Source organism: Electrona antarctica (genome assembly GCF_951216825.1).
Source record: "Electrona antarctica genome assembly, chromosome: 16".
Lineage (NCBI taxonomy): Eukaryota > Metazoa > Chordata > Actinopteri > Myctophiformes > Myctophidae > Electrona > Electrona antarctica.
In genome coordinates, this window is record NC_136797.1 from 17,236,235 (window position 1) to 17,259,773 (window position 23,539).

Genomic DNA, 23,539 nt, shown 5'->3' on the forward strand with positions numbered 1-23,539 from the left:
AAACTCTCTCTGTCTGTTTGTAAAGGACTCTCTGTTCTACTCCAGGGATTCTGAAACATGGACGCTGTACACAATGTGATCATGGCAACCTCTGGTTAGTTGTCTATCCTGCGTCCTTCCTTCACGACACTAATATGGCTGTGTGTACCTCACGATCCATGCTTAGCTGCAGGCAGATTGGTCAGCAAGCATGTCCAGCTCAGTCTTTGGGAGCATATCGACTTGAGTTTGGTTTTAAATGTTGTTGTTTTCAGCTTTCTACAAAATCTTCACACTACCATTCTCATTTGCCCTTCCTGACTCTTGCAATGGTGTTTTAACATTGCACAGCCTGGGGTCCTCGGGTGGGAATCAGCTGGTTGTTGAGTCAACAATGATGAAGACAAAGGATGACCGTACAGGGTTCCTACACATTTGGAATTTCCGGCCTCTAATTTCGGACCTGTATGTCGCTCCCCGGGCAAGCTGCAGCCGAAAAACCGAGGTGACGTAGAAAAGGTGGACGGTTCAGTGTCAAGAGGGCGGCCAGGGGCCGCAGCTCCGCCCCATGGCCGCCAGCTGGCACTCTTCCCCGGGCAGGGGACTCGGCTCATGCTGTCGCCTTAGGTGCCTGGGGTGTGTACTCCTACTCCCACAGCGGCCAAAGGGCCGATCCGGATGGATTTAAAATGTCACCTACTACAGTTGATCTACACTCTTTTCATTCTCTCCTGAGCTTTGAGAGGTCAACCACATTCTGTAATGAAGAAATTTTAGCCAAATTAATCGCTAATTCATGGTGAATTTTAGCCAAATCTCCCACAAGTGTATCAGAGCTGCAGTGTTGCTGGCCGATGTGACAAAGAAAGAGTTAGCGAATGCTCAGCCCACTTAATCTGTTTGTCTGTAGATAACACACAATTGGATTTACTCTGGGAGATAAAGCAGACAGTCCATTTCAGATAGAGAATGTACTGTAGTGTATACACACACTGCTGTATGTAAAGACTATGCAACCAGTTTGCTAATCTGCATTGTTGTTTACAAAACCTTTTGACATGGGACCATATAGACACTTTGAGACTTATTAAACAGATTCTTAAATCACAGCAGGGCACAGGTAGCAAGAAACACAATGGGCAGCCAAACTAACACACACGCCGGCACGTGTGCACCGATGTGTTGTGAGCTTGTAGATCTGTTATTTTATGGGTTATGACATACAGACATCTCGAAAATTATAGATAGAGGGATAATGGAAGTAAAAGTCACTCGGATATGGCTGCAACCATGCCCAGACTTGGAGGTGACTGACATCATCAATATGATGTCATCGATACTCCGGAAATCTATCAAGCCAAGAATCTCTGTGTGTCACTGTGTGTGTGGGCGTACATCTCCCTTTTATGCCCAAATATGGAGATATATGGGAATAAAATCGTACGTCGTCGTCATGTCATAGTACTGATGTTATAGATTAGCCTCCAAGTACTCCAATACCGGGTAATCTGAATCATGGCGGACTACCGAGAAGCGCCCTTGGCCACCCGGCCCAAAACACTAGATCCAGACGAGTATTTTAACTTGTCGCCAGACCTGCGACGTGCCGAAGAGGAGAGAGCAGCTATACGGGCAAACCTGAAGCGTCAATACCAGCTGCAACTCAACAACCCGCACAGAAAAGAGCTCATTGAAGACCCCGCCCTGACACGTTGGGTTTATGCACGTACCAACCCCTACCCGCACTTCAGAGCCACGCCAAAGACGTCTCTGCTGGGCATGCTCTTTGGCGTTGTGCCGCTTATTGTTCTCTATTACACCTTCAAGACAGACAGGGACAACAGAGAAGAGCAGATCAAAGCCGGGACCCTCGATCGCAAGTTCAAGCTGTCCTACTGAGCTCCATTCAGTCTCTGTAGACGGCCTGTGTGTTCTAGAAATCAGAGCATGCCGAGCGAGACTTGCTACCGAGTGTCTAACCGGAAGTAGCGCCCAATGGATTTAAACGTTGATGCTTTGCAGATCTGTTTACATTTTCCGGGCATGAAACCAGTGTGATTGAAAAATACAGCTTGCGCGGAGAAGCAACAGAAGCTTAAAGTATAGATACTTTTAATATAAGCTGTAGTTTAACATTTTCTCATCTCACAAGGAGAAAACCTTGTGAGATGAGAAAATGTTAAACAATTGGCCCGAGTACTGGGGGTTGGAAGCCAGGCGGGAAGGTGATATGTGTCACTGCATACTCTTCCGGGTTGTGGTGGCACCTGTCAGTGGGGAGTGTGGGGCGAGAGGAGTAGTACGAAGGCTCTACGTCCTCCTACTAGCAGGTGAGCCAGTAGGACACAACAGCAGTGACAACACACAGAAATGTTAACATTGGCTAAATTGTGGAGAAAACGGGTAAAAAAAAAGAAAACTGACCTGACGGTCACTGACATCATAGTACCAGCTCACAGCGGGCATTAATAAAGACAACATGCTCTGAGCTTGTATATTTTATTACTGTCATTACATTTACATTAGGTAAGAGATAGGGCTCGGCTAAAACAAAATCTCATACAAATTCATTCATAAACTTGTTTTCCAGTGGCAGAGACGGGCAGTTGCATATAATATAGGACGAGTCAAACACCTGGTTAAAAGATCACACTCATGTGAAGTGAAGGGCTCTCTTATCATACATCATCACATTCCGTGCTCAGCCAATCAAATAGTCACATTTCGTGGTTTTCACACACACACACACACACACACACACACACACACACACACACACACACACACACACACACACACACCTGGGCATAGGAGGGGCGCCCCTCAAAAACGGATTGGTTAAAGTTTTCTTTTGTATTATAAATCATATTGGAAATTTGTTTTAGCACCATAAGTCTGGCATAAGTGTTTCTCAAAGACTCCAACAAGCCTAGTAGATTCAGCATGTGGCTAAGGAGCCTAAAGCCCAAACCACACCAATGGGTCAAAACGTTTTTTTTTTTTTAAGGTAAACCACACTAATGCAACTTATTGAGTTGCAATGAGTTGCATTGGTGTGGTTAAAACAGTTTTGGTGTGGTTTGGGCCTAAGGAGCCTACACTGACTGTACAAATACACTGGCTTGGGAGTCTGTACACTGTACAACGGACCAGAACCACAATGGAAATACTATGAGGGGCCGGGCATAACTCAGCGGTGTGCCGACCACAGACACAGTAGTAGTAAGATGTTTGTATTTTTCCAGTTTTTCATGTGTCTATGAGGTGACAGTACTTCATTAGACACCCTGGAGTCGTTTGTTTGTGCAATGGTGTATTAACTTTGTATTTAGGGTTTCTTCCTGGAGGCTGAACCCTTGACAGTCAAACGGGCCAATGAAATAAACAGTAATATAGTGACATCACACAGCTGTGGGTGCGGCTTCAGTTCAGGTGGATCCATCTTTAACAATGATGTATTGAGTGCAGAAAATTCTGTTTAAAATGAATATTAGAAGTGCACCTACATTTCATATTATTTAACTTCATTGCAACAGATCGTAATTGTTATATAAAATACGTTTTTTCTTTTACAAAAGTTAAATGTAAAAGTCAATCTAGAAAATATATTCATAAATTAATATTTAATAGAAATCTCACACATAATGACAGTGTACACAAAAGCATGATTTGACGATCACTGACAAACATCCATGATTTTTCAATTCCTTTAACACATTTGTCCAATTGTACAGATTACCCAAACAAGAATTCTCAGTAACAGTACCAGTCTGTCACTTCCTTTCAGAGCTGGTTCCAGTGTTCTAGAAAACAACTTTCCTCACCAATGGCGAGGACATTTTTGGATATTTTTTTGGGATATTTTTAAGATACAAGATTTGAGAAGGAGACTTTCCCCATGTATGACGTTTTAGCAGCTTGACGAGGTGATTTTTGTAGGTGCTTTACTAGTTAGGCACATTTCTATAACACTCAAATGTATTTGCTGGGACCAAGCAGTATATTTAAACCACTCTGCCAGTCCAAAACTTCCAAAAGCCACAATACAATGGATACCCAATGCCATGTCCCGATTCGCTCAGAGAGCTTGCAAGACTAAAAACAAAAACAAAACATTGTGGACTTTGTAATTTTTACTTTGTATTAATTAAATGTTAGGTACTGTATGTAATTCCTAAGTCACAAATGTATCCTAGACAAACCTGGCAGCATTTCATGAATTCATACCGTAATGTTACTTTTACATATTTGTGATTGTATGAAATAAAATGTGAAATATTATAATATAATATTATATAAAATATGAAATAATAATCATTCAATTCAGCTATTTTGAATCAATATAATTAATTGATTTTACGATAAGCAGCATGTTCTCTTCACTCTTTCACTGTTGCACTTTAAAGCTACAAACTGGGACTTTTCTACGAGTCAAATATTATTTTAACCAGCCAGTACTGTAGACTAGAGTATGTGTAATACAACACATCTATTTTGGTCACGGCCACACAGCCAACTCAAGGTACGGCCACGGAGCCGACTTGGGGACCCAACGCAGCTCCTCCAAGGAAAACAAACAAATGAACGGAGCTGAACGTGAATCCCCCCCACCGCCCACCCCTTTTTTTCCCTCACTGTATATGTTTCTTTTCCCTTTTTACCTCCTTTATGATGAATTCCTGTTCTGTCCTTTGTCTATATAGAAGTGTCTCTAAATGTTTTTGATGATTTGAACATTGTGGACCCTATTGGAAACAAGTGTAATGCTTAATTGGGTCGTCCACTCACAGTTAACAGCCTTTGTATTGAGTTTGTGCTTGAAATGTACTGTAATTCTGCAAACTGTTAATACATTTTTCAATCAATCAATCAATCAATCTATCACATCTACAGTGGTTAAGTGTCCCTGCACAGAGACACTTAGACCTTATCGGGTAGGACACCTACTGGCAATGTCAATAATAGCATTTGAAGCATACGGCCCACTGCCATTCTGCTGTGAATGTTTGAGAAGGTTTCCATTTTCTTTTTCAAAGATTCTCAATTTATTTTATTCATTCAAAGATATCTAGACCTGCTATCCAAGCTCCAGATTGTGAGCTTGTAGATCAGCTATTTTCGCCATTTCTCTAATAACTGTGTATATTAAGTAATAAAAAAATATATATATTTACAAATCAAACCCTGCTCATAGTGATCTTCAACACTACCCTCGATGCTTAACATATTACTTTGACACAACACAAGGTTATAATAACACTACACAATTGAGTTGATAAATAAAACTGTGCTACTGTGCGTTATCAGCATTTCTACCGATTAAGTAACGTTAAAAGAAATGTTAAAATTCAACACACAGAGAGAAAACATTGTTTCATTGCTGTACAATCTTTCAGTCTATGATTAAATCATGACATCACATTTCAAAGTATTCATGTGTTTGTGCCCTCGTCTCAATTGAGTAAATTCACATTGCCAGCTAGAGTGCAATCATCTCAGAAGTCTGTGACAAGCTGTAGCTTTTTTCTGATTTTGTCGCTGAACCATGAAAAGCGTGGTGGTTTCTTCCACTCTGCCTGTCTCTAAAGAAATTATGTTTTTTTTTTTTTTGTATTATTATTTTAAGCAGAATCTGGTTTTCAGCACTCACAGAAAACTGGTTTCATGCAGGGCACACTAACAGAGGGTGTTTGCGAGTTGTGATGTCACAATCAACGTCTCAAAGACCAGCATAAAAACCTGTATGCATATTACTCAACCTCTGATTGGACAACAGATCAATGTTGGCCAGCCTCATACTGTACCAGTATAATATTGTACTTATCTTTGATTGATCACACCACGCAGCCAGACACCCTCCGTTAGTGTGCCCAGAGTCAAACCACTTTTCAGTGCTCATCAGAAAACCAGGTTTTGGTTGTAAAAAAAAAATGCTGAGATATGCAGAGTGCCAGAAACCACCAGGGTGTTCATGGTTAAGCTTCAAAAACCCATTAACTAAAGTGGGTCTTTTAAGTGAAAAAATTCCTCGCTACCGTCAAAGCTCCTCCTCAGTCATCACATTAGTGAAGTTGCATCTGGCAGGCATGAACGCAGACACGGAGGCTACTACAGTACCTCATCATTACAGCATCTCTATGTCTATTTAGCCAGGCCAAGATCTTGAAAACTACTGACAGCATAAGGACTACAGTGACTAGAGTAGCGATAATAATCTAAAGGGATGTGCACGTGGACTAATACACTGTGTGTAGTCTATACACGGAGTGTACACAATATATCACCTCTTTTTACCCCTACCCTAGAGCAGGGGTTCTCAACGTTTTTGGCCGGGGACCCCCGGAAATGCTTTGGCAACGTCTCGGGACCCCCGCCCTGCCCCCTCCCAACCCCCAATATAAATTGACTGCTACAATAACCTTAATAATAGACAATACACCATAAATACATACTGAAACCAGATATAATCATTAGGAAGGTGTATGCATGTACTATGTGTACCATGTAAACTCTTAATTTTCCATTTTCCATCCATTCAGTTGGGAAAAAAAATAAATAAAATACACTTTTTCTTTTTTTATAATTTGGGGACCCCCCAAAATAATTTGGCGACCCCCTGAGGGGTCGCGACCCACGGGTTGAGAACCCCTGCCCTAGAGGACAAAATGGCCTGCTTTGAGACAGGAGGATATCCAAAGTGCCCCTCCGCTCATAAGATGCTTTCTGTGGACACGACCCCTTATGAAGGATATTTAGTTTTTATTGCGCGTTAACCATCTTCATCTACTGGACTCACCTTGTCAGCCTTGGAATAAAAGCAGGTGTACCTAATATACTCTGCAAACTCAAGTGTACCATGGACAAAGTGGGATGGGATTGACAGGACATTCGGGTATGCTACTGTAGCTGTCAGATGGGCTTGTATAGTAAGGTGGTGACATACTTCTTCTTGTAGCGGTGTGTTGCACTGAGAACCATCACACCATCCTGAGAAGAATAAAGAGACAATGGAGGTCAAATGAACCAAATTATATTATATCACAACCCCATGCCAAGAAATGATGTAGTGAGTAAGACCCCTGTCTCTGGATAAAACACTCTCCTGGGCAACATGTCAAATCCCCTGTCTTTTGTCCTCTTGTCTCTTCTGATCATCCGTATTCATCGGGCAATAAAAAGGAGACCGACTAGTGATCCTCCCAGATCTACTGGTAATCTTTAATTTTTCTTCACCAGGCATTTGACACATCATGGAAAACCTTCAGTATTTATCCTTCAGCCATCCTAGTAACGGCTTCTTAGCATTTGTGGGAGCGGTGGCCGAACGGATTGCGGAGCAGTCTTGATACCAGAAGGTCGCCAGTTCGAATCAGCGGTCCGACACGTTCAAATTACCACCGCTGAAGTGCCCTTGAACAAGTAATTGAACCACTACGATGAAATGTTCTATGAGCAGGGCCTGGCTGGAAACAAGTTCTTGAGCTTAGCCCAGATACCCTGGGTAAATATAGTAATCATTTCATTTCATTGTTAACATTCCTGAGATAGAAAGCAGCGAGCACAATCAATAGTTTGCAAGACGCAGTGGTTTCAAGTCGGAACATTGGCAATCCTAACTAACAGCCTGTCTTTGGGCCAACTGAGGTAACGGAGGTTCCCAATCCCCACGCTGTGATAAGTGCCTTGTGATTACAATAGAACTATTGGAAATCCACTTATGGAAACCTGAAAACTACTGCACTGTTAGAATTAGTTTTTCCAATTTATGAAGACTATAATTGAAATTATGTGTGGCGTAACATAATGCAATACATTTGGGAGCATAGAAGCAGTGTGTTAGCTGCAGTAAAATTCCAGTACCAGCCTTTTTGGAGTGTTGCGTGTACTGTATGTCTATTCCTTTTTATATTAAAACATTGTGTGTGTGTGTGTGTGTGTGTGTGTGTGTGTGTGTGTGTGTGTGTGTGTGTGTGTGTGTGTGTGTGTGTGTGTGTGTGTGTGTGTGTGTGTGTGTGTGTGTGTGTGTGTGTGTGTGTGTGTGTGTGTGTGTGTGTGTGTGTGTGTGTGTCCAACCCATATAAATACAAAAAGGTAGTGGTGGTACTGGGAAACCGTGTGTCCACTCAGTTAATATCATATTATGACTTTGGAACATTCCATAGATCAGAGTCAAAATATTTATGGATGTAGTGAAAGAGGACATGAAGTTAGTTGGAGTGAGAGAAGAGGAGGCAGAGAACAGGGTGAGATGGAGGCAGATAATTCGCTGTGGCGACCCCTGAAGGGAAAAGCCGAAAGGAAAAGAAGAAGAGGGTCAGAGGTTACAGCTGGCCTACTGTACTGTACTTCTTGACGCTGACAATGACAGCTGTTTTGATCATTTTGCACAGCATTTGACACAGCTGGCCTCATTTTTCTGCCATAGTACTTCACTTGGAAAATGGGACTCCGACTGGGACTATCAGACTAAATCCAACCTTGATAATAGTATTGTATCTGTTGTGTGAGGTTCTACCTGTTCCAATAGAAGTGCTCTTAATTCTCATGCCCCACAAGGTAACATTTTAGCCCGCTATCTAACTAATATAACTAAGGCACGTTAGCAGCGAGGAGACAGTCCAAGCCGTCCTTCCCCCCCATAGATTCATGTTAAATGACGGGATTTAAACTAGAAATACGAGGAAATGACAGAGGGAGAAATCAACTTTTAACGACCACCTGACAGGAGTTTTCATGTTGCACGGTAAGACTACGGTCATTAGTATTATTGCCATCACCTGGGTGGGTCAGTCGTGTAACTTTCTCGACGTTAAGCCGTGTATACAACAGCACAGCCATGCAAAATGACATTGACAGCTATGAGGTGGCGAAAGCTTGACCTGCATATAGCAACAGTTGCTAAACTATTTGGATTGGCATTGGACAATTGCTTTTTGGGGTGGGATTTAGCGAAGGGTTAATTGGCGCCGAAATAGTAAAATATTAGTGTCATAATTGTGTCCTCAAAATATACTTTAGGTGTATGTTCAAGTGAATATAGTGCAAAAATAATCAATTGGATGTTAAGTAACGTTAAAGGTTACTTTAGTAACCACGGTTGTATATATAAATTGAACGAAATACCTTTCGTTTATGGGTAGGTTTCCTTCAAAACCTAGCTGCAGAACATTATTTTATGTACTCCCAGGACAGAAAATTCTAGAATTTTCGCTGTCCTGGGCTCTAAGGGTGACGTAGGAAGCCACGCCTATCCCGTATAGATACCTGCGTGGCTACGTCAGCCCTCATTCGGAACTTTTCTTCTGCTTTAGAGAACAGAAGGGCGTTCCACGAAAGGTATTTCGTTCAATTTATATATACAACCGTGGTTACTAAAGTAACCTTTAACGTTGTATTATATAGAAATTTCACGAAATACCTTTCGTTTATGGGACTTTATGAACTCCCGTGACCTGAACTTCCAGTGGGTCCCAGGTAAACCTTTTGGGAGGGGCTCGGACCCTTTTGGGTCCAGAACCTAGTCCTTGTGGAGAGCAGGAGGCAGCGCTATGCTGCCCTGATGCTTTACTGAGCAGCGGCCCCCAAGACCGCGTGCGCTAGCGAAGGCGCTGCCACATCTAGGTTATAGTATGTGGCGAAAGTCGAGGGTGTAGACCAGCTTGCTGCTGTGCAGACTTCCTGAATGGAGACACCCTTGTAGAGTGCCCAGGAAGCTGCCACACCTCTTGTGGAGTGGGCCCTCAGGGCTTGAGGGGAATCCACGCCTTGGCTAGTGTAGGCCAGACGGATGGCTTCCACTATCCAGTTAGAGATAGTGACCTTCGTGACGGGCTTTCCTTTGGTCCTGGCACCCCAGGACACAAAGAGTTGGCTTCCTTGTCTGAAGGGAGCCAGTCTATCCGCGTATATGCGTAAAGCTCTGACTGGGCAGAGGCAATTAAGCCTGCTGTCTTCGTCAGAGGAGAACGGCGGGGGATGGAAAGCCTGTAGGTTCACTGGCACACACACTGAGAGAGCATTTTTGGGAATGAAGGCGGGGTTTGCCTTTAGGGTGACCTTGGTCGACCCCTCATCGAACCTCATGCAGTCTGGAGAGATCGAGAGCGCATGTAGGTCGCTGACCCTTTTTGCTGTCGTGAGTGCGATCAGGAGAGCCACCTTCAGGGTTAGGAGCTTGAGGCTCACGGTTTGTAGTGGTTCAAAGGGTGCTGTAGCCAGAGCCTTTAGAACCAGGGACAAATCCCACGAGGGAACGAGGGATCTGCATGTCCTATGTTCCCTGCGTACACCCTTCATGAATTGTTTTACCAGCGGGTGCTTCCACACCGTCTGGTTATCAAAGCCTGGGTGGCAGGCAGAGATTGCCGCCAAATGGACCTTGACTGAGGAGAGGCCTAGACACCTGTCTAGGAGCTCCTGCAGGAATGACAGGACGTCGATCACTGAGGCCTGGTAGGGGACTGTTTGGTCTGGTCTTCGTGAGCACCAATGCTCGAAGACGCGCCAGGCTGTGTCGTAACGGTCCCTTGTTGACTGGGCTCTGCCTTTCTGAATCGTTTCGATTACGTTCGGAGGTAGACCCACGGCAGTCAACATCACCCTTTGACGGGCCAGACCCATAGGTCTAGGTCCTGGGGGTGAGGGTGGAAGATCTCCCCCCTCGCTTGAGAGAGGAGATCCGCTCGAAGGGGAATTCTCCACGGCTGGTCGTAGAGGAGAGGGGTTATTTCCGACCTCCAGACCCCCCACGACGGGGCTATTAGGAGCACCTTCAGACCCTGAGTCCTCACTCTGTCCAGAGTGGGGCTGATGAGGGATAGCGGGGGAAAGGCGTAGAGAAGGGTTTTGGGCCATTGGTGTGACAGAGCGTCTAGCCCCAACGTTGATGGTCCCCTGATTGCGAAGAAGAGGGGACACTTCGTGTTCTCCTCTGTGGCAAAGAGATCCACCTTGGATTTCCCAAACCTGCTCCAGACCTGGGCCACTGCATGAGGGTGTAGTGACCAGTCTGAGTAGCGGAGAGGTCCTCTGGACAGCAGGTCTGCCCCTGTGTTCAGAAGACCTGGGACGTGACACGCTACTATTGAGAGGACGCGTGTGTTGCACCACAGGATCAGTTTCTGAGCCAGTTGATGAAGACGAGGGGACCTGAGTCCACCTTGTCTGTTGATGTAGCACATGGCCGTGGTGTTGTCTGTCCTGACTAGGACATGGCAACCCAGGATGCGCTGCTCGAAGTGTTTCAGGGCGAGGAAGACTGCCATGAGCTCTAAGTAATTTATGTGAAGGGCACGTAGTGGCCCCAACCATAAACCTCTGGCTGTGAGTCCTTCCATCGTGGCTCCCCAGCCTGTCATGCTGGCGTCTGTAGTGATGACTTTCCTGATCAGAGGCTTTCCCATGGGGACGCCCTCTGAGAGGGTTTTCCTGTCTGACCACCATTGAAGGGCTAGTATGCATTGTGATGTTACTGTTACCTTCTGGTGCCGACGGTGCATTGGTACATGTAGAGAGCCTATCCATCGTTGGAAAGGTCTCATATGTAGCCTTGCTAGGCGGATTAAATAGACCGCAGAGGCCATTAACCCCGCCATCCGGAGGCATGCATGAAAAGGAATCGAGCGTCCCCTTTTGAATGACGTCACGCACTGCAGTGTTGCGTCTATTCTCTCTTGGCTCAGGCGGGCCGTGTAAGAGATTGAGTTCAGTGTTATGCCTATAAAGTCTATTGACTGTGTTGGCATAAGCATGCTCTTCTCGTGGTTTATTATAAACCCAAGCGAGTCGAGGTGGCTGAGCACACGATGTGTGTGCGACAGTGCTTCTCGTGGAGAGTCTGCAAGTAGGATCCAGTCGTCTACGTATGTAGCGAGACGGATCCCTTGCTGTCGGAGCGGAGCGATAGCTGCCGCGGTGCACTTTATGAAGACTCTGGGACTCAGTGACATTCCGAAGGGAAGGACTGTGTACTCGTACACTTTTCCTCTGAACCCGAAGCGCAGAAATGTTCTGTGCGGCGGGTAAATCGGAATGTGGAAATATGCGTCTTGCAGGTCTATCGACGTAAACCAGTCCCCTTCGCGAATTAGGCGTAGGAGGACTGGTGGAGTAAGCATTTTGAATCGCAGCTTTTTTAAGTGACGATTCAATGCCCTCAGGTCTAGAATGGGACGGAGTCCGCCCCCCTTTTTCTTTACCAAGAAATAGCGGGAGTAAAAACCGTTCATTGATTGGTCGAGGGCCACCTCTGTGATGGCGCCTTTCTGCATTAAAGAATTGATTTCCTCTTGCAGAATGGCGGCCTTTTGCCCGCTCGCTTCTGAGAAAATAATTTTCCTGGAAGTGGGCGGTTTCGAGGCGAACTGAAGCCTGTATCCTGTCTGAATTGTACGGATTATCCACGGGGAAGCCCCGGATATCCGCCATTGTGACAGATGACGTGACAAAGGGTTCCCTGTGCTTGTCAGCGTTGTGCATGGCCTGCCTAGGGGAAGACTTACTTTGTGTGAAATGTCTCCCTCTAGTGAATTTTTTCGGTATTGAGTTTGGAAAAAATTGGCGTGGAGTTTTTGGACTGTGACAGCTAAAGCTGTCACAGTGTGGGTTATCTTTCCCACTGGGCCTATGCCCTTCAGAGTTGGTTTTATTGTTTTTTGTGTTTTTTGTTTTTTTGTTTTCTTTATTGAACAACGTGGAAAAACATACACATGTGAATTGCACATAACAATTTTGGGGGTCTGTACAACGGTGCTCACAGCACTGTGTACAGGCCCCCTTAAGCGCTTCAGCGCAGGCTCTGAGGTGAGATCTGTGATCCCCACCTCTGGCCTTGAACTCTGAGTGTGGTGGGGAAGATGACCCGGCCCGGGCAGGTCATTTGCGCTTCCCCTGGCCTCGGCCTCTGGGAGCGCTCCTGGCCTTGTAGGGCGGCGGAGAGGTGCGGCGGTCTGCTCTGCCTCGGCCTGCAGGCTGTCGCTGTCTATCTCCGCTCCGGTCCTGGGACCTGGGTTTGTCATCGGTCTTGGCCTTCCAGGGTGCCTTCTTAGCCTTGGGGCGGCCTACCGGGGCGGCCTGGTTGGCCAGCGGTTCGAGCGCCTTCATCGTCTTGGTGGAGGACTCGAGCTGTTGGATGGTCTCTGACATTTTGGCCAGAGCGTCCTTAAACATACTGTCTGGGTGGATATTTCCAGCCACAAACTCTTTCTTTGTCTCCAGGGAGATGGCGCTGGTCTGATCGACCCAACGCCATCTCTCCTGGAGGATGGAACATGCCATTGCCTTGGCGTTGTGGAGAGTGGAGTCCCTCTGGAGGGTGGCCATCTCGTGATTCAAGCGGCGTAACTCGGCCAGGTCTTCTGGCAGTTCCGCTAGCTGGACTTTAATGGACTTCTGTCCCATCTCAATGAGGAGGCTCTTCATGGAACCCTGGAGAAGTGCTCCTGCATTGAGGGCCTTCGCCACGAATGACATGTGTGCATACTGCCACTTGTTCAGTTTTGAGGCTTCCCTCACGCTGCTGGACAGGAGCTGCGGTTCCTTTACGTGGTGATCCACTCTAGGAGCTGCAGGGTTGGCCAGGTAGGCCGCTATAGCCTTGTCCATAGCTGGCATGAAGTCTATGGCGAGGGTTTGTTTATCTGGTATGTCGTTGGGCCCCTTGGCGCTGGCCTTGGGAAAATCCACCTTCAGGAGGGGTTCGTCCCAGGCGTGCATCATGGCCTCCTCAAAGCCCTGTGCCATAGGGAGCTTCTGTCTTCTAGGTGCAGGGGGGGGGGCGGACTCATCAGTCCTGCCTTCCCATGGTAGTACCTTGACAGTTGACTTAGGCCATGTGTGGTTACAGCGTGCACTAGCCTTCCTGTATATCTCGTAAATATTGGAGTCATCCATGGGGGGTACAGGAGGCGGGGGGACAGGAGCCCTGGCTTGCTGGTGCTCCTGTATTTCCATGGCATCCAGGTCGTCGAAGGGGCGACGAGTGGTGCTGACGTAGTCCCCGGGGGAGAGGTCATCATGGCCATCTCGCTCGTCCGCGTAGGCCTCGTCCAGGACGTGGTAGTCCTGGAGTTGCTCCTGGAAGGAAGGGAGCTCGTCATCACGAAGCTCCCCTTCCTCCCTGGTAGTCCAATGCTCCCCACCGGGAGACATTGCGCGGTCTGGGGAAGGGTCCAGGCGGTCCACCATATAGCTGGGTGCAACAGCAGGCTGTCTGCGTCTAGCTGTATGTCTGGGCGGGCACTCAATGGTGGCCTGCACGACGTGTTGTCGAGCACGTGGAGCTGGGGAAGAGCGGCGCGGTGCGAAGGTATCCCTTGGCCTCGCGCCATGAGCCTCGTAATCAGTGGCCTCGTGAGCCCTGGTTGCAGAGGCTGAAGTAGCGTACCTGTCTCGGCTAGCGCCGGCAGGTGCTGCTCTTGAAGAAGAGGCTCCGGTTGGGGCTCTGTTGCCCGAGTAGTCGAGCCTCTGTCTCGGGGTAGCTCGTTGTCCCTTTGGCGGGACTTGTATGCGAGCTCGTCGCGGGGGAGGAGTGGGGCTCCTCTCTCGGAGTCCGTGGGCGGCAAAGTTGTCATAATACCTTTGGACACGTCCGAGCCTGTTGTTTAGGACGTCGTCGTCCATTTCCTCACAATGGAGGCAAACGGGACCGATTTCCTCCATGGACTCACGGGTGTGGGTGAGGCCGAGACAATACATGCACTCGTCATGCCCGTCTTTGCCCGACATCGTGTTCCCGCATCCCCAGGTGGAGCACGTCTTTTGTTTGGGGCCTTCTTGACAGTCGGCGGGCACCGGCTGTCGTCGATGGCGTCTTTCCCCGGGCTGGGTCTCCCTCGTCAGCGACATGGTTGCTTGTAGAGAGAGGAGTCCGGGTGCTTAACAGCCACAGGTTTATCTTCCTCGTGGCGTGTAATAGTAGACCACAGGCGTATCTGCCTAGTAGCGCTAAGCTAACTATCGATAGCTTTAAGCTAACAAACGCTAGCTTTAGCGAGAGAGAAAAAGAGGCGCGAGCTGTTTTTTCGACAAGCTAGCGTAGCAACAAGTTGCCTAGAACTCACTTGTGTCGAAGTTCGGCTTTTTTTCTCGAGAAGTATCCTTCTGTTTGCTTCGAGAGTGTGCCAGAGATCTCACGGTCCTAAAGAATTAATCTCTCGGCCGAGTTTGCGAGATATATTACCCTGCACACACTGGAATGTTAAAGTTCGTTCTCGCAGCTTAGCAGAAGAAAAGTTGAATGAGGGCTGACGTAGCCACGCAGGTATCTATACGGGATAGGCGTGGCTTCCTACGTCACCCTTAGAGCCCAGGACAGCGAAAATTCTAGAATTTTCTGTCCTGGGAGTACATAAAATAATGTTCTGCAGCTAGGTTTTGAAGGAAACCTACCCATAAACGAAAGGTATTTCGTGAAATTTCTATATAATACAACTAGGATACCAGGCTTTGTGGACAAGCAATCACTATACTGTATGTCTATCTATGCAATGTTCACAACAATGTTCACAACAATGCATAGCATCTATAAAGCAATAGGCAACAAGTAGTGATACAAGGAAAGAGAGTGCTAGCTAGGGGGTGAGGTAGAATCTGAAGATATGACTTTTTAGACTCCATATTGTCCTACAGTGCTACTTGGTGATATAATTTGTGACCATGATATTAATTTTCACTCTTACCCAGAATACCAAGGCAGAGTTTATTGGGCATATAAACCAGGAGTATGGGGGACAGTCAGTCAATTCTTTAATAGTGTATAAGGACCTATAACATAAAAAACTTTTTCAATTTCTTTTGTGTTTTTGGGGCTCCCATATGTGTTTTCTATCCCCACAAATAACCAATTTTGAACAATCAGGCTTTCATATCATATGGGTGCTTTAATGGAAATTGCTCTCAGGAACAGCTCAACTGATTTTGGTCTCATCGTGATGTCATCAATGTCACCCTACTTTGTATAATTCCTCCTCTTCTTTAGTCTTCAGTTCCAAATTTGCATTTCCACTTTGTTTACAATGTCCACCATTGTTGATTTTCCAAGCTGGCATGGAATGGAAACAAGCCTGGTTTTATCTAGCATCAGTATTATAATGACTCAAATATTAAATAATCTGCATATCAGCACCCCCACCACCTCAGGACATTGTGGTACTGCAGCTAAAACTGCTTTCAAAGTCCAGAAAGAAATGACAAGGACTGGTTATATCAGAGTGGTGATTGAGGCTCAAACCATTAGAAATAACTTTGAGGGATATAGACAATATGATATTAAATATTAAAAGCAGTTTTAAAATGCATGTTATTTGCGCTTTAAGCACTACTACTGTACATGCCTGACAAATTGCAATCTGTAAAATCTTAGAAGCTAGAAAGACCGTGTTGACGACTGTGTTGGGAGGCTGTTCACTGCAACAGCATTCATAAATGCCAGCTGGAGACAAAGAATGATACAGCTTGGTCAAGGACAAAAATGGCATCCCTATTTTGGCCATGTCGTTATAGTCATGAATCCTATGCTCCATTTATACTCCCAAAAGACGCCAGACCAGTCGTACACGTGGTCTGTTGTTTTTACAGAAAAAGCTTTGCAATTTGTGCATGATTTTCTCAAAGATCAGGCATTACCGTACTTTTAGACTATTAAAAATCACACCTGTGTGAAGTGAGGGGCGCTCTTATCATCGTACATCATCATACGTCATCTTATTCCGGCCAATCAGAATCTGTGGCCTCACCATCGTCTTCAATGTTTGTGTTACGCAATGTTTGTGTTTACACAAACACTCAAAATTGTCCATTCATTGTCTATGGCATTTAATGTTTGTGTTGGAACAAAGTTTACACACACACACACACACACACACACACACACACACACACACACACACACACACACACACCAAAAGCTGGACATAGGAAAGGCTATCGCCCCTCAAAAATGGCATTCCCCTTTGAATACATAACAAAATGCCCCTCTATTATTAAGGGCTGGCTGTCCCTGCCTGTTTCCAGAGTAAACAAGTCGGACACAGTTCTATTTGCCCCCATCTAAACTCAAGGTTGTTTTATCTATCATAGTCCTTGAGGAAGTTATACAAGTTGAACGTAGAAACAAGACTTTTCATAAAAATAATAAGATCACATCATCCCCCATTTAGCTTCTCTATTCTAGTTTATATTTTACTTGTAATTGAACGTCTTTGTGGCCTTACCTTTATGGAGAGGGCATAGAGGTGGTTGAGCATTACATGGTTGGGCTCCGGAAGTAACGCAGGATCACACTAGTTCAGGAAATAAGAGGGAAGGAAAAGAGGGGAGGTTCTGGCTTCAGGTACAAAAACAGCACAGCTTCACCAGATATGATGGATATTGGAGCATGGAGGATGAGTAGTTGTGTGACCAAAATGAGTGAGATCTTAACCACTTAAACCCCTGTCGTCTTAGAGAACTGGACTGGAGTTACAACTGTACTTTGAGCACTTTATCCGTCTACACCAAATATCTTCGCCAAAAATGGCCGATCTACAAGCTCACAATGCGTTGTGAGCTTGTAGATCTGCTATCGGCTAATGTTCCCCCCAGAATTTGATCAAAGTTTCTTTATTAATTTTTCAAGTCACATATGAGTCAAAAATAGCATACAAAAATGATTGAGCTTTTTACCCTTCCCTCCCCCCAGAGTTCCCGCTCTGAAGAGCCACAACCCCGGCATCTTGTACCGTTAACAAAGATACATTGAAATAAAAGGCACGTACAAATATACATAATCAAAAATAGAAGGAATTAATAAAATATTAGACACAATACACACATAAATAAATGAATAAATAATAATAATAATAATAATAATAATAACAAAATTTTAAATAATCCCCCTCCAGAATTTGGACACAAGGGTTCAAGTGGTTAAAAATGTCAGAGTGTGTGGTGGGGGTGGTGGTCGGAGGAGGAGGAGGAGGAGGAGGAGGAGAGACGGTACTTACAGAAATCCCAGTGTCTTTGTTGAGGATCACCTGTAGCAGATGAGGTGGTAGGATGGGCGGAGACTTTAACTTCTCCTCCTGTTTGGGGATATAGGCGTCCTGATGGTATGGTCCAGGAGGTGAACTAGAGAGGTCTACCTCAGGTCAGGTAGGGGTGGCATGAGGCAGTGCATATGTTAATATGTAACAAGGAAAAAAGAGACAAGAAAATGTGGATCAGTGAGCCAAGTAACTAAAAATTAACATTTGAGTTAATGTTTGATTTTGCCATGGGTTTGTTACGGTCACACTTCTCAAGGCTGTTATTTCAAACAAACTTCAAGACCTTGGTTGGCACACTAAGTACACACAGCCTATACTACTTATTTTGTTATAAATCATTTGAATTTGGTGGTCCTTGACATATTCGAGGGATGACTTCCGCACACCCGGTTCAATTTTATAGCAGGTGCGTATAGGTCCTGGCAGTACAGCAAACGTTATGAGGAAGGAGGAGAGACCCGCACACCGCCACTTGCTGGTTCAAGAACTATATTTTAAAGAGTCATAGCAACGTTTCGGCGTTTCGGTCCTTGACATGAAAAAGTTTGAGAACCACTGCTGTAATTCACACACAAACACTCACCTGACATATCAGAGCATTTCTGAGAGTCCACCATTAGAGCCTCAAACACCTCAAAGTCTGTTTTCTTCACCTGGATGATGTTGTTAACGGTGCCGAGCTGGTTGGTTATTATTGGCTGTGTGGAATGGAATCATGAAATAAATAAATGTTTATTGAAGAATGAAAACTACAAACTCAATAGGCACTACAGCAAGCAATTTACCACAATTACTTTTGTAATATGATGGATTACTGTTGGCATTACTGTTGGAACACAAAAAGGCTGTGTGATGAACTTAGAATGGCGCAGCTACAACACTAGTATGCATTTCATTGCCATATTATTACTTATCACTACTTTGAATAGGTCCACTAGCCTTTCAAAAGAGTTAGTATATGTGGGGCGCTAAATTGAACTGGGTTAGGGTTAGGAATCGGGATCCTGTGCGCAAGGGTGAGTTGCTCAGTGGGTTCATATGAAAAATAAACACAAATACCAGTACATTGCTATAATTAAGAATGCTTTCTAACCTCAGCTGGGTCATGTGTCCACTGGCCATCAACATAGAACTTGTATTGATGCTCTCCTTCAGGCAGATCCACAATAGCCACAAAGTTGTTCTGGCTTTGACAAAAAAAGACGAGTAACCATTAAGGCCTTGAATACAACCATGCATGTGTAACAGAGTATCAGAAGCCTAATATCTCCCGAGGATACCCCTTTAGCCGAGTGCTAGATGTTTGGTTTCCCATGCAAGAAAGGTTTGGATCCAGGTACGTGGTTACAAATGTGTAACACAATTTATTTCAACAGATTGCAGGGATATTGTGCCTAGAATAATAGTAGCTGAATGGAATCAAGTCTCCATCAGTCTGCCATTACTCTTTGATGTATTACAATTTACAAAATGCTAATGCTAAAGTAATTCTTCACCAAAAGAATGGTGTGCGGGCCCAACCTCCTTCCGTAATGGCCTTATTGGCCCTGCACCCACTGTCGAGGTGCGTGTAAATAGGTATGTCAGACCCACACACTTTGCTCACTCAAATTAAACGGGTACTGTGACATTTTGGGCAGCCTTTGCTTTAATAAGGGATACATCATTTGTGGACAAAAATAAAGCAATGATGATTGCTAGGCTCAGAGTACTGATGATCTTCAATATAACTAGAGTGAATGTTGCCTTTTAGTCGTAGAGTATAAATCTTTTGTCATCTTTGTCCCTATGCCTCAGCCTAGTCTCACGTAGCCAGAGTTCTGCCTACTGAAATGTCTGGTGACATCTAAATCCAGAACTGTGTGGGAACAATTTGGAGATAACAAAAACAACTACACAGCAGAAGCAATGGTAAGACTTTAAAACCTTCATATTAGAATGGTGACAGGATGCAAAGCAAGCAGGTTTGTTATGGCCAAACTAGGCTCATATCATACTTTCAAAATGTGTTTAATACAAAAAATAGCCAATAAACAAGCTCTGTGAGCTGGTAGATCTGCCATTTTCACAATTTATTTTCAAATGTATGAACCTTTCCAACAGATATATTATATGGAAACGATTCTGACGATTCTGAAGAAATAATTGCAATTATTTCAAATAATATTTTGATCAGGCGATTATGTAATGAATGTGACGGATCTTTAATCATCTGGCTAGGAGAGGCTCACCCACCTTCTGATAAGTGGGATCTTATTGGTCCAGTTGTTGAAGGATCCTGACAGCAACACCTCCTTGCCATCTCCCATCCAGCGAAACACGGTTGGTCGGTCTAAGGTTAGGTCCTTTCCCCGTGCTTCCATGTCCTGCTGCCATGCGAGCAACTCGTCCCTCTCTAAAGGTGTCTATGACCATAAAACGAGTTATAGCATTATATAGTTTATTATAAAAGTTCAACTTCAAACTGAAATTTGAAAGTTAAGTTATGAACCACTTAAACAATAGTTGACCAGGGTCCGTTACAGGCCTATAATACTAGGCCCCTTACTTCCCCCCCCCCCCCTTTACACCAAATCTCTGAAAACAGCTGATCTACAAGCTCACATGTTGATCACTGCTGTCATGTGTTGTAGGCTTGTAGATAAGCTATTTTCCTGCGAATGTCGGCTCCAGAATAGGGATGCTAGAAAACGAGTTGAATAATTCATGCAGTTAGTGGTCCATTGTCGGGCGATGTACAAGAAAGAGGGCTTCAAGTGTGTGTGCGTGTGTGCCCCCCCCCCCCCCCCCCCCACACACACACACACACACACACACACACAGGGGGTACAGGAGCAATTGGCTCAGTATGGTATGTTTCTCAGAGGAACTGAAATGTCACCACGCAAAGAAAGCAGCATTCACTAGTACTACTCTTCTCTGCTCTTACCAGTTCTCATGAGATCCATGATATATATTATTTAGTGTGTGTGAGTGAGTGGAGGGGATCTAATATGTTGTTGCTAGGGTGACGGGTCTGATATGCATGTGTGCATAATCTGCATATGTTGTTGTTGTTACTCTCCTCTACGCCGCTATACTTACTTTCAAGTCTTCACCATGATGAAAGATATCTGCATCTTCAGGACTGTCCATTAAAATCTTGGGCCTCTCTCCCTCCTTGGCTCCTCCTCGGCTGTCTCTGCGGTGTGCCTTCTCCCCGTGGCCCATGGCAGCTCTCTCACTGCTCGTGTTCCCCATGGCCTCCTTTTGTCGTGCGCCAGGACACAGATTTAGATCCTATATCAGAGACTGAATGAAAAGTGCATCTGATGAGATCATTTCACAAGTGAGTGTCAGTCAAATCAATCATTTGATATGCCGTCTTATGCAATAACTTGAGAAGTGACAGTGCTTGCAGTGTAATTATATTTTAAGCTATAAACATACACAATGCTTTACATGGTGGAGAGAGAAAACTTATGTTACTGCCATGCCATCACGTATGTGGCTTAAATTATACACAATCATTCTGGGAACCCATCTGCAAAAGAAAATATTTTTGTTTTTTCATGCAGAGCTCTGAATCTGTCTTGAGAGACTAAGTTATACATTAACTGTTACGTTAAAGTGTTACCAATGGAGGGCAGACTGAGAAATTCATATTAACCATTCCTTAATACTGCTATGTTTTGAGTGTTGACAGTATGTCTGTCTGTTGAACTTGAAATGAATGCTAACCAACACATTAACATCCCAATAACTCCTCAAATACTAGTGTATGGATGCTTGGCCAAGTGCTTTCTGACCTGGTGGTGCCCTACTTCTAATAGAAATCCCATGGTGTCATATTTAGATCTGAATATGTTGTAGCCCCTCAATCAAGATGGAAGACAAAATTGGTTATGGGGCTATTCGAGAAAATGAAGAAATGTTGACACACCTCACCTGTTTCTCAAGGTCAGATGAATTTGTGCTGTTGATATGATGGTTTATAAGCTTTTTGCCACTGTAATAATACCTACTCAAAGTGTGCTCAAGAGCCATGATAGAACTGATATGCAGATTGACTGTACTTAATTAAAGACTTGATTAGCTAGCTAGAAAATAGCCATTTGGAACTTTCTATACTGCATCAGAAAGCAAAATTGTCCATTTTTCCTCAATGTTAAAATGTATAAATCTATTACAGACCCAAAACACAGCAGAAATACAAACTGTTATAACTTAGTTGTATCAAGAGCCGAGTCACTCAACATGTCTCTTATTTTGTTTATTTATTTTGTGGTAAGAAATAATTGCCATAGATCTGTTTACTTTTTTATGAAAGAAATTGGGCCTTAAAAGTGCAGCCAGTCAGTCAGCCTGATTTAGCCTACACTCATCTCTCAGAAATCGTTCCCAGACTGGGCGATTTGCTATTTTTTGGGCGAGCGACACCGTCGTACGTTGGAATATAATACGCGTCGATTATCATCATAATAGTACGTCTTCTTAAAAAGCAAAGCTTAAATACTTAAAAAAAATGGGTAGCATTAGAGACTACAGACAGATAATTATAGCGTATGCCTACTTGAGTTCAAACAGCATTTTTTTTTGCAACAGACGACAGCTGACCCATTTTCACATATTTTCCACTGTGGAAAAAGTACGTGTCGACGGTGTCGCACTCAGACTATATGATCGGTGGTCGCACTACACTTTTCTCCAGTTGAAAATGCGTATTTTTTGTCCATGTTACCGTAATGTTTGACCTGCTGTGTGGTTAATAATAGCCAGCCAGTGAGTGAGTGAGTGAGTGAATGGTGGAGGCTGCTCAGGCTGGATGGATGGATGCATGCATCCTCGGTGAATCAAGAGATCACTGATGCTTGCTTGCAGCGGAGCGCTCTGACATCATGAAATATAATATCGAGTCCTGTCTGTGTGATGTGTGTATGTTTGTTTTTACCTGAGAGGAGATTGTTTCTCTGCGTCGTGTGTGTTAACAGCGTTGGCTTGTCATTTCCATCCCGTCCAGAAAACAAAACATTGCCTACTGTACTGTACTGTAATTAACCAATACTAACCACCCCCCTTTGACTGACACTGGCGCATGCGTACTGGGACTTTATAATTATTATTTGGCTTTTTTTATTTGGCTTTTATTTCTTCCGAGGTGGAAAGCCTGCATGGTGACGCGAGATTATTTATTTTCTTTTTTATTGGATGGTTAGACGTAAAAGAAACCATTCATACCCGTTTGATTAAATGTAATAAAATTAAACAAATAGGCCTATAAATAAAAGATTGTCATTAACCTACCCAATCTGTAAACTTTGATGTAGGATCATATTTTGAACACTAGATGGGACTGTGGGCCAAGAAGAGAATTATAGTTTGGGAAGATAACTGTCTATTTGTAGGGAACCAGGTTTAGAGAGATACACCATTGATTGGTTGATTGAAAAATGTATTAACAGTTTGCAGAATGGGTAAACATGAAAGCACAACTCAATACAAAGACTGTTACTTTGGACTACACTGAGAAAGCATTAGACTTGGTAGGGCGTTCCACA

General features: G+C 44.5%; 2 protein-coding genes across 2 annotated transcripts; one reads left to right on the forward strand and one right to left on the reverse strand.

The window, feature by feature from the left end:
- Nucleotides 1-1,494: 1,494 nt before the first annotated feature.
- On the forward strand, nucleotides 1,495-1,881 carry LOC306939776 (NADH dehydrogenase [ubiquinone] 1 beta subcomplex subunit 4-like; the record flags this gene model as incomplete). Its single annotated transcript, XM_079524468.1, has 1 exon — nucleotides 1,495-1,881. The coding sequence occupies one exon, from the start codon at nucleotides 1,495-1,497 to the stop codon at nucleotides 1,876-1,878; it is 384 nt and encodes a 127-aa protein (XP_079380594.1). The 3' UTR covers nucleotides 1,879-1,881.
- A 4,873-nt stretch (nucleotides 1,882-6,754) lies between these two features.
- On the reverse strand, nucleotides 6,755-23,041 carry prkab1a (protein kinase, AMP-activated, beta 1 non-catalytic subunit, a). The gene is made up of 8 exons (XM_079524185.1): nucleotides 22,933-23,041; nucleotides 21,087-21,293; nucleotides 20,238-20,407; nucleotides 19,096-19,189; nucleotides 18,586-18,700; nucleotides 17,961-18,094; nucleotides 17,190-17,258; nucleotides 6,755-6,966 (listed from the first exon to the last, which is right to left on the reverse strand). The coding sequence occupies exons 2-8, from the start codon at nucleotides 21,240-21,242 to the stop codon at nucleotides 6,889-6,891; spliced, it is 816 nt and encodes a 271-aa protein (XP_079380311.1). The 5' UTR covers nucleotides 21,243-21,293; nucleotides 22,933-23,041; the 3' UTR covers nucleotides 6,755-6,888.
- Between the last annotated feature and the right edge of the window lie 498 nt (nucleotides 23,042-23,539).